Here is a 12,342-nt window from a genome sequence, read left to right on the forward strand (position 1 = left end):
ATTAAAAACCGGAGAAACCTTGATAATACGATGACATTTTGAACTTTTTAGATTAAGATGTCTGGAGACATAACCCCTTGAAAAAGGGCACAGATAGAAATACTCATTGAGACAGAATCATATTTCCGTTGTGGGATTGGTAACAAAGTTGGTGTTTCACAATCCACAGTGAAATGCATTGCTGAGAAACTGGCTTTTGGTGAGGACTTGAATGTGAAACAAAAAGCTCATTGTGACAGGAAAACTCTCTTTACCGGGCGTAGTGAATGATGCCTCACAAACATTTGCAAAAGAAACGGATTTTCTGCAGTGAAAATGGTAAAAACTGAACTAGAAGCATCTGTGGTATATGTTTCAGAAAGAACAACATAGCGGAAACTGAAGAAATTGGACTTCATGGCTCGTAGGCACGTAAAAAACCAAGGCTTAATCCTTGTGTGATGGCTAAGAGATTGAAATGGGCCAGGGAATACATGGGTCATGGTAGAAATTAAGGGAAATCAGTAGGTATTATAATAACGTATAATATTTATCAAAGTGTATTGAAGAGGATTTTGAGGTTAGGTGAAGTATTTACACTTTTCTTTATTTATTTTCACATTTGATGAGTCAACTTTTGAAGTTCTTTCCCAGAAGGCAGCATTTGTTCGTCGCAGGTCAGATGAGAAAAACCATCCAAACTGTCTTTCTCTGACAGTCAAACATCCAGATAAGATAATGGTGTGGTCAGTAATTAACGGGGAATTACTAGGATCTCTTTATTTTGTCGATGGCATAATGCGCCAGGACCAGTATAAGGAAGTTTTGCTAACTCAGCTGCTGCCACAGATATGCAAATGGTTCGCTGATGGGGGAAAAAAAAAAGTGTGACTTTTATGCAGGACGGAGTACCCTGCCACTCCACTAAATTTGTTAAAGAGTTCCTCAAGAAAGAAAATATACCTTTATTGTCATGGCCAAAGAATTCTCCAGATATGAATCTGGCTGAAAATGTATGGAAGGTGGTCAAGAGAGAAGTAGCAAATGAAGCCATCACAACAAAAGCCAGACTCAGTGAAAAGCTAAAAGAAGTGTGATATCATAATCCACTAATAAAGCTGTAATGAAAACATGCCCAGGAGGATTAAAGCACTAATAGATGCAAAAGGTGGACCTACAAAATATTGAAATTGTGTAAATTTGAAGAAAAGTGTACTTAACACCCAAAATTTTGTAAAAGAAAGGTAAAAGTATGTCTGTACCTAATCAGTAAACATCCATTCTGTAAATAACTGCAATAAATAAGTTGTAATTCTTAGAAATTTGGTAACTAAAGAAAGAAGAATCGTGAAAAGGTAGTACCGAGTCTATTAATTTGGCCGGAGACTGCAATACCAACCTTCGAAACTTCATATCTTCGAAGTGGGAATGTGTTCAAAGCAGCTTCGAAACATCTGCATGTTTCATTCTTTGAAGTTTCGAATCCGGCACTTTGATCAAAAGATGATGTAGATGCTTATTCCCATAGGGAACTTGAAATATTTGTCCCGAATGAGTACATTTATAATACTAATATAGCTGGTTCGTTATTGGACATTATTAATTTTCCAGCTAACTCATTCCTGGTTGCCAGCGTTTATCCCAGTATGCTAAATTGGGCTCATCAGTTGGTAAATAACACCTATCACGATGCATGGCTAGTGCATACTGTGGAGGCCATTGCGCTACTCGGAGCCACCGGCAGTAAAAAATGTCAAAAACATATCAGATGTAAGGCTTTTCCGGTGTTTGCTCTATTAACCAGCGTTTCGTCTTAGGTCTGACACCAGACTCATCAGAGTGGGATGTGTCAGACCCTACCCACTGACGCTGGGGTATATGCAGGTGAACAGTGCCAATGCACCATGAGAGACTTTTCTCATTTTCAGATTGATGTCTGCCTGGCCATCAGATGATATAGATGTTGATTCCCATAGGGAACCTGAAATATTGGTATTATATCAACAGCCCTAGTTTATAGCATACCTTGGCGACAGTTGTGTCAGATTTCCCAGTTGATACCATCTGTTCTGCGATAGATGGCTGGCTAAAGAGATTTCATGCCTGTGTGTGTGCTAACAGTGGTCATTTTGAAGTCTGATTGGTACCAACTGTGAGTAATGTATGTGTGTATAACATATTAAAACAAAATTGAAACATCTCAAACAATATCTCACTTATTCACAAAGTACATTGTATATTATTTTTATATTATTATTCATTTTCTGGTCATCTTTGTTTAGGTTTTCTTTCTAAATTGCCCAGTAGCTTTTCATTCATTCTGATCTTTTCTGTTGTTCTTCATCTGTAAATACCCTTTTCATTGAACGTCATTTGTCTGTTTTTGGTTTAAATCTTATTTTTATGCTTTTCAGTTTCTTTAAATTTTTTCTTTTGTTTTGCAAATCATCCAGCGTTATTTCTACTTCTTCCATATCCTCTCTAATTTCCTTAATCTGTCTTACTTGTTGCTTTAGATTCCAGAGTTTCTCTATTATTTTTCTTAGTAATCTGGTTTCTGGTGTCCTCAGAATGTGACCCAAAAAAAAAAAAAAACTTCTGTACAGTATCTGTGCTAGGTTCCAGTTCCTTGTACACCACTTCATTTGGCACTATACACCATTGTCCATCTTTTTGGTATTTTTATTAATGCATGTCCTTGCTTTTCTTCTCTTCTTTTAGGATTATATCGATTCTGTTTCTCTGAGTGACTTTATTATTATTCATTTTTTTACAACTTGCTTTACGTCGCACCGACACAGATAGGTCTTATGGCAACAATGGGATAGGAAAGGCCTAGGAGTGGGAAGGAAGCAGCCGTGGCCTTTGTTAAGGTACAGCCCCAGCATTTGCCTGGTGTGAAAATAGAAAACCGCAGAAAACCATCTTCAGGGCTGCCGACAGTGTGGTTTGAACCCACTATCTCCCGGATGCAAGCTCACAGTTGCGCGCCCCTAACTGCATGGCCAACTGCCCGGTCTGAGTGACTTTAAAAAGAGTATATATATGCACCTTAAGGAAAATTCCCCTTGTGACATAAGGTATTGTACCAGGAAATAATTATGGGGCCAGAGCATGGGAAGGATCTCGGGTAGTATTCGGTTTCTTATTGGAGCAGGTACAAAGATGGATAGTATCGCAGGGCGAATAATAGATGGTAGAATCTTTTGATAATATTTATTGAAAATTTTCATGAAAATCACCCTGCAGTTGAAACTTCAAACTCAAATTATCAGTTAATATTTCCAGAAATGCAAAATATTGATGCTGTTGTATTCAGAGACATCCACTTAATTAAAAATGTCCAAAATAAATATCACTCTTTTAGAGATTATAAACATCCTAACAGTTCATCTAATATCTTTGCAATGGATTTAAATACCAAAATAACACTTTGCACATTTGAAATTCATTAAGTCCATCACTTGTGATGCAAACCTACAGTTTTCCTAATATTTTTGAAAATAATATTAACACACACTTTCATGAATAAGTTGATGGTTCAAATAAAAATGTTTGATCACTTGCTGTATACTTCTACAGTTCATCTAAGTTGAAAAATAAAAATAGTGCACTTGCAAATCCTTGAGTTCATCTATGTGAAGTTACTTCAAATTATAAATGATTTTGAAAAGGAATTTACAGTTTGAAAAGAAAATATGAAACTTCCCTGAATTATTTTAAATAGTAAGCTGAAATTCACACGAAGCACTTGACTGTTGTTGGAGCACTATGATTACCTGAGTGCTTTGTTAAAAGTCAGTCATTGGGATTACTCACTTGAACTCAGCACTGGCCGCGCGACAAGTCCGTTCAGTGAAGATACTACATTAATATCCCTCGTCGACGTCCCTTGATGGGTACCGTGATCGAAGAAACCACGTTAATCCCACGTTGGAAATGATGTTCGATGCAGCAGAATCTCTCAACACTTTGCCAAGATTTCCGTTGTTCTTTTAGAGATACTGTCGGAACACAGAAAATTCAATTGGCATTATAGAGCTTTCAATTATCACCAAGATTGATATTGTACACCGACACAAGTTTCACTGCACAGTTCGTATTCTTACATTGGTTTTGTGGTGTTGAATATGTGACTTAGAATATCACAGTCTATACTACAGTATGATTTGTAAGTCAGGTTAATGGAGTGAAGACTTACAATTGTTTTCAACACGGAAAACACAGTTTTTACACACACAGTTTTGGGAATTATTATTTAACAGTGTCACAGTTCATAAGTCACTGATTATATCTGAGGTTCAACCGTAGAATAATCATCACAGTCCATAAAACACTGGAAAAAATGTCATTAACAACAGTCTCTGCAACAGTCTCTGGAGCACTCAGGTAATCATAGTGCTCCAACAACAGTAAAGTGCTTCATGTGAATTTCAGCTTACTATTTAAAATAATTCACCTTTCCAATGTGGGATTAACGTGGTTTCTTCGATCATGGTACCCATCGAGGGACGTCGGCGAGGGATATTAACGTCGTATCTTCACTGAACGGACTTGTCGTGTGGCCAGTGCTGAGTTTGAGCCTTGGCTGCACGCTGCAGAATGTTCCAGACACCAATAGATTAAGAAGATTTTATGACTGAATTTGCACAACACAAGTCCGTACGACTTAATATTGTCATAAAAAGTTCTTAATATTCTGTTAGTTTCTCGTAGTAGTGATCGAAATTTCGAGTAAATGCACAAAAAAGTAGTCACTTTTAGCCTAGCTATTTGTAGAATGTTTAGTGGAAAAGTATTCCACACAGTTCACAATTGTGGGAGAAATGTGTCTCAGAATTATTAAAATGGTCACAAATTAGGAGTTTAGTTTATCACATGCAATGTCTTAGAATACTATCACAGTCAATGATAAAGTTCAGAATTACGTGAAAATGACAAAGTCCACAATATCGTTTACTGATGAATGAAATACTTGACACTTCAATTCACAATTTCTATTATACTTCACTCAGTTAACACACTCCTAAATATCATATAACGACAATTTAGTCGGAGAAAATCTTAGATTTCCTTCGTCGCGACGTGGCAGAAACTTTACTTGCGACGGAGCATACTGTCCTTCTGTCATAATTGCAGAACACACACTGGCTATACGCTCAGTTCATTGGCCTATTTATACCTGGCTGCGAGCAGCGCTCGGAATCGGGCGATGAAGGGGTGATAATACCTTCCAAACTTTAACTTGTTATGTCTTGGAAACCACTGGACGGATTGATCTCAAATTTGCAGGGATTTACTTTCAGAATATTAGCTACAATTTAGTGTTGGTGTCATGTTAGTTGATCCAGGTGTTAAACAGTTCAAAAAATAGTTTCGAGAGAATTCAAAGGGGAGGGAGGCTACAGGCAGTGCTGACGTCACTTGACCTTGCTTCACTCATGTGGTCTCCCGCACACAGCGCAGTAAGAACGAGAACATTCTCTCACACAGCTGTTTGTGTATCGGGACTTAGCCGTTCGCTCATGAATAAAGATTTATAACTCGTATGTGCCAGGGCCTATGCTTTCCTGGTACAGTATGGTTTTGTTAGCATGTGTAACCTGTATCGATGGACGTTTTAGAGACTTTCAGGTGCACTGACAGCTTTGATGATGCTACCATCACATGTACTACCTGATCAAAAGTATCCAGACACCTCTATGTAATGTGGAATTGAACCTTAGATGCCATGAGAGGTGGACACATCAGTATAAAAGGAGTATTGTTTTATCAGTAGAGAAACAGTAACAGCAGAATGGGTTGGTCAGGAGAGCGCCATGACTTCAAATGTGGACCAGTCATTGGATGTCACCTGAGTAACAAATCCGTCAGGGACATTTCAATCCTTTTTAAAGCTGCCCAAGCTGACTGTTGGTGATGTGATTGTGAAGTGGAAACGTGAAGGAACAACCGCAGGCAAACTTCATTTAATGACTGATAAGAACCATCTATCATTGTGGAGGATGGTTAATAAATCTCAGTAAATCAGTGGAAGGAATCACTCGTGGAGTTCCAAAGTACTACCAGCAGTTCAGCCAGCAAAATGACTGTACGTTGGGAGTAAAAGAATGGGATACAATAGTCAAACTGCTGCTCATAAGCCAAACATTTATGTAGTCATTGCTATGCAACGTTCGAAGTGGTCTTAAGAGTGACACCACTGGACAGTGGATGACTGGAAATGAGTAGTTTGGTGTGATGAATCACGATATACCGTGTTACAGTCTGTTGGGAGTGTTTGGGTTTGGCGAATGCCTGGAGAATGTTACCTGCAATCATGTGTAGTGCCAAGAGTGAAGTGCGGAGGAAGTGGTGTTATGCTATGGGGGTGTTTTTTGTGGTTAGAGTCTGGTTCTCTTATTGTGCTTTAGAAAACTGTGGAAGGATATGAACACATTTTAAATGATTGTGTGTTGTGTATAGTAGAGGACAAGTTTGGAGACTATGATTATATCAGCACGACAATGAATCCTTTCATAAAGCTGCATCTGTGAGGCAATGGTTTGTGGACAATACCATTCCTGAAATGAACTGGCCTGCCCATAGTCCCAACCTGAACCCAGTGGAGCATCTTTGGGATGAGTTATAATGTTGACTTCATTCCAGACCCCAGCATCCAACATCACTACCTTCTCTGGTTTTGTCTCTAGAGGAAGAATGGGCTGCCATTCCTCCACAGACTTCAGGCACCTCATTGAAAGTGTCCCCAGCAGAGTTAAAGCAGTTGTAATGGCAGAGGGTGGACCCACCCCCATATTTATGTCCATTGATAGAGAACATGACACGGGTAAAGTCTAAGTGCAGTTTCAGATAGGTGTCTGGATACTTTTGATCAGGTAGTGTAGTTTAAGGATCAGGCTTATACATGGGACTGAAACCAAAAAGTTTGTGTCACATTTTATGCCTGTCCTCTAAAATCTTGTCTCGTGATGAGGTATGGTTTCCTGGAGAATGTCTCATATTGGTTTTCTTAGTTTAGTTCTTGAGATATGGAAATAAGTGCAGAAGTACAGAATCTCCATTAATAACATGAGATACATATAACCATTGTGTGGCAAAAATTTAAATTGTTTGAAATATGATTTGGTGTTTTTTGTCTATAGTTACTGTTACTTTCTTCTATTGTGTTATAGAAGAATTAACATTTACATTCAGTATTATTCTAGCACCTAACAGTTCTTATCTCTCTATTATCTGAACTTAGTTAATTCATTTTCCTTTTCATCATGTATCTTTTGAAAATTTTAACCTGGTGTAAGTGTTTATTGATATATCTGTACAGTAAGTATCAAATGTTGCTCGAGGTAGATTACTATCTGATGGCATAAAACCGGAGATGTGCACAAAATGAGTTTCTTATGCAGGCAGTCCATGTGCGGCAGTATGAGTAAGAGGGGAGGAACGTTCACTTCACTAGTTGCTACACAAGTGCTCACGTTGGTTCCTCGTAATAGCAACTATATTGTGGGTTAAGATCTCAAGTGAGCAGCACAGCAATAGTTACCTCCTCCACTGCATTCTTTACCCTCCCTCTATCCTCCAACCTCATGGCTCCCCATAGGTTTGTGCCATCAGGTAGTAATCTACCTCTAGTCTTCCATTACCACGTGTCCAACAAGGAATATGAGCTTGCAACTTTTTTAATAGTACTATACATGTGCATTTATTCTTTTTTATTTATTTTGATAACTTTTGAAGGAATTGGTGTATAGTTTTACTGGGTTGTGTAAAATCACTTGTTTTTGGTTCTACTTTTGATGTGTGAATTCTGCTCATTTTATTTTCTGAGCTCTTTTGTAATTCAGAATACTTGATCTCCCACACCTTTTTTCTCCTTTCGTTTCACAAGTACAGTAATCTGAGTGTTTACAGTGATGAAATTTGGAAAGTAGGTGAGATAGGTAAAAGGTGCTCATTGTTTGAATTCAGGTTAATATAGATGAGATTTTCAAAATGGAAAGTAATGTCCCAGTGGTACTGATTTTTCATAAGATTTGTAGATCCTATCCTATCCTATCCTATGTACTTAATTGTTTTGGTTGAAATCTGGAAACCATTTTTGCAGGAGAGCGCCGGATACGAGTCCATACTCTTTGCTTACCTGTGGCAACAACTTTGCCTGACATCCTGCACTCTGCTGATCAACAGTGCATTATAGGACTTCTTGCAAAAATGGGTTTGTACATAATGCATATATTGTACACATCTACATGTGTGTATGTTCAATTCATGCATTGCCATTTATGAAATAATGTTCAGTTTTTTATAATGCCTTCTAATTACCTATAAAAAAATTTCAAATTACTGTGTTGGTGGGGTAAAAGTACCTCATGCGGATCATTACAAGTACCCAGGTTTTAATATAAGATCTTATTTGGGCTAAACACATTAACAAGGTTGTGAATAAAGGTTACAGATCTGTTCATGTGGTTATTGAGGGTGTTCAGGGGTTGTAATAAGTATTTAAAGGAGAGGGTGTGTAAGTCTGTAGTAAGATCCCAATTAGAGTTTGGTTCCAGTGTATGGGACCTTCACCAGGATTACTTGATTCGAGAATTGGGAAAGATCCAGAGGAATGTATCACGATTTGTTCTGGGTATGTCCGACAAAAGAGTTGTTTAAAAATAGCAAAGATCAAAGATAAGTTTGGAATTCAAGAGGACAAATTGGAACAAATATTCGTTTAGATGAATTAGAAATTGGAATAATTTACTATAAGTGAAATATTCAATAAATTCCCAACTTCTATGAAATTATTTATGGAAAGACTAGGTAAACAATTGATAGGGTATCTGTCACTTGGACGACAGCCCTAAATGCAGATCAGTGGTGATTGATGTGAGTTTTTTGCAGCTAAATGGTGTAAATACCCCCAATTCATTACTTATAAGATTCTTTCGCTGAAAAGATTTAAAGACTTTTCCAACAACATATTCTAGGATCTCTTTCATTTAGTTCCTTTCCAATAATATTAATCTTATTAATTTTCATATCAATTTTTCTAATTTTTGTGCTGTTATTATCGTTTAAATATTAATTTATTAGTGTTAAAGAACAGGCCCTAGAGCATGTTGTTAATATAAATAAAATACACTATTATTCACCATATGAGGGTGCAGATGAGGATGAAGTTGACAAGTTTTGTGAAGCATTGAGTGACATTGTGGTCAGGGTCGGCAGCAAGGATAGAATAGTGCTAATGGGCGATTTCAATGCAAGAGTTGGGAATAGAACTGAAGGATACGAAAGGGTGATTTATAAATGTGGGGAAGATATGGAAGCTAATGGGAATGGGAAGTGTTTGCTGGACTTCTGTGCTAGTATGGGTTTAGCTGTTACGAATACATTCTTCAAGCATAAGACTATTCACCGCTACACATGGGAGGCTAGGGGTACCAGATCCATAATAGACTATATCATAACCGACTTCAAATTCAGGAAATCTGTTAGGAATGTGAGAGTTTTCCGGGGATTTTTCGAAGGAAAGAATGCAAAAAGATGGGATCTAGACAAGTTGAAAGAAAAGAGTGTGAGGGATTGTTTCAAGGAACATGTTGCACAAGGACTAAATGAAAAGGCTGAAGGAAACACTATAGAGGAAGAGTGGAGAGTCATGAAAAATGAAGTCAGTAGAGCTGCTGAAGAAATGTTAGGAAGGAAAAAAAGATCAACTAACAATCAGTGGATAACTCAGGAGATACTAGACCTGATTGATGAACGACAAAAATACAAGAATGCTAGAAATGAAGAGGGCAGAAAAGAATACAGGCGATTAAAGAATCAAGTGGATAGAAAGTGCAAGGTAGCTAAGGAAGAATGGCTGAAGGAGAAGTGCAAGGATGTCGAAGGCTGTATGGACCTGGGAAAGGTAGATGCTGCATACAGGAAAATCAAGGAAACCTTTGGAGAAAGGAAATCTAGGTGTATGAATATTAAGAACTCAGATGGAAAGCCACTTCTAGGGAAAGAAGACAAAGCAGAAAGATGGCAGGAGCATATTCAACAGTTGTATCAAGGTAAAGATGTAGATAATTTGGTTCTGGAAAAAGAAGTGGCTGTTGATACGATGAAATGGGAGACACAATTTTGCGGTCAGAGTTTGGCAGAGCTGTGAGAGACCTAAATAGGAACAAGGCTCCTGGAATTGATGACATTCCCTCTGAATTACTTACTTACAGCCTTAGGAGAAACCACCATGCCAAGATTATTCCATTTAGTATGTAAGATGTATGAGACAGGAGAAGTCCCATCCGATTTTCGGAAGAATGTTGTTATACCTATTCCCAAGAAAGCCGAGCTCGATAGCGGCAGTCGCTTAAGTGCGGCCAGTATCCAGTATTCGGGAGAGAGTAGGTTCGAACCCCACTGTCGGCAGCCCTGAAAATGGTTTTCCGTGGTTTCCCATTTTCACACCAGGCAAATGCTGGGGCTGTACCTTAATTAAGGCCGCGGCCGCTTCTTTCCAATTCCTAGCCCTTCCCTGTCCCATCGTCGCCATAAGACATATCTGAGTCGGTGCGACGTAAAGCAACTAGCAAAAAAAAAACAAAGCCGGTGCTGACAGGTGTGAAAACTACCGCACCATTAGTTTAGTATCTCATGCCTGCAAAATTTTAACACGTATTATTTACAGAAGAATGGAAAAACAAGTTGAAGCTGAGTTGGGAGAAGATCAATTTGGCTTCAGAAGAAATGTAGGAACACGTGAAGCAATCCTGACTTTATGTTTGATCTTAGAGGATCGAATCAAGAAGGACAAGCCCACGTACATGGCATTCGTAGATCTAGAAAAGGCATTCGATAATGTTGATTGGACCAAGCTATTTACGATTCTGAAGATGATAGGGATCAGATACCGAGAACGAAGAATTATCTACAATCTGTATAAAAATCAGTCTGCAGTGATAAGAATCGAGGGCTTTGAAAAAGAAGCAGCAATCCAGAAAGGAGTGAGGCAAGGCTGCATTTTGTCCCCTCTCCTTTTCAATGTTTACATAGAACAGGCAGTAAAGGAAATCAAAGAGAAATTTGGAAAGGGCATCACAGTCCAAGGAGAGGAAATCAAAACCTTGAGATTTGCCGATGATATTGTTATTTTATCTGAGACTGCAGAAGATCTCGAGAAGTTGCTGAATGGTATGGATGAAGTCTTGGGTAAGGAGTACAAGATGAAAATAAATAAGTCCAAAACAAAAGTAATGGAGTGCAGTCGAACGAAGGCAGGTGATGTAAGAAATATTAGATTAGGAAATGAAGTCTTAAAGTAAGTAGATGAATATTGTTACTTGGGTAGTAAAATAACTAACGATGGCAGAAATAAGGAGGACATAAAATGCAGACTAGCACAAGCAAGGAAGAGCTTTCTTAAGAAAAGAAATTTGCTCACTTCAAATATTGATATTGGAATTAGAAAGATGTTTTTGAAGACTTTCGTGTGGAGCGTGGCATTGTATGGAAGTGAAACATGGACGATAACTAGCTCAGAAAGAAAGAGAATAGAAGCTTTTGAAATGTGGTGTTACAGAAGAATGCTGAAGGTGAGATGGATAGATCGAATCACGAATGAAGAGATACTTATTCGAATTGGTGAGAGGGGATCGATTTGGCTGAATTTGACGAGAAGAAGAGATAGAATGATAGGACACATCTTAAGACACCCAGGACTTGTTCAGTTGGTTTTTGAAGGAAGTGTAGGTGGTAAGAACGGTAGGGGTAGACCAAGGTATGAATATGACAAGCAGATTAGAGCAGATGTAGGATGCAATAGTTACGTAGAAATAAAAAGGTTAGCACATGATAGGGTGGCATGGAGAGCTGCATCAAACCAGTCTATGGACTGATGACTCAAACAACATCATCAACAGACCACTATCTGATCTGTAGTGAACTAAGTATCTCTAGGCCTAGGGTAGAGAAAGTGAAATCTGTCTGCAAACGAATAAGGGTAGAAAATCTCCAGGACGAGGAAATTAGACAGAAGTACATGGATATGATTAGTGAGAAGTTTCGAACAGTAGACAATAAGCAGGTTCAGGATATAGAAAGTGAATGGGTGGCATACAGATATGCTGTATTAGAAACAGCAAGGGAATGCCTAGGAACAACTGTGTGTAAAGATGGGAAAAGGCAAACATCTTGGTGGAATGATGAATTGAGAGCAGCTTGTAAACGTAAAAAGAAGGCTTATCACAAATGGATCCAAACAAGGGCCGAGCCAGACAGGGATTTGTACGTAGATGAAATAAACAGAGCAAAACAAATAGTTGTTGAATCCAAAAAGAAGTCGTAGGAAGATTTTGGTAATAACCTGGAAAGACTAGG

The 12,342-nt window shown here is 38.3% G+C and overlaps 1 protein-coding gene across 3 annotated transcripts in view; it reads left to right on the forward strand.

The window, feature by feature from the left end:
- The window catches only part of Sec24AB (Protein transport protein Sec24AB), a 201,776-nt gene that overhangs the window by 131,678 nt on the left and 57,756 nt on the right, over positions 1 to 12,342 (forward strand). For all 3 annotated transcript variants that reach the window (XM_067135817.2, XM_067135818.2, XM_067135819.2), the window contains exon 15: positions 8,087 to 8,197. In XM_067135817.2, the coding sequence (XP_066991918.2) occupies positions 8,087 to 8,197 (111 nt within the window). The remainder of the gene's footprint in view (positions 1 to 8,086; positions 8,198 to 12,342) is intronic.

The sequence above is a fragment of the Anabrus simplex genome, chromosome 1 (genome assembly GCF_040414725.1).
Source record: "Anabrus simplex isolate iqAnaSimp1 chromosome 1, ASM4041472v1, whole genome shotgun sequence".
NCBI lineage: Eukaryota > Metazoa > Arthropoda > Insecta > Orthoptera > Tettigoniidae > Anabrus > Anabrus simplex.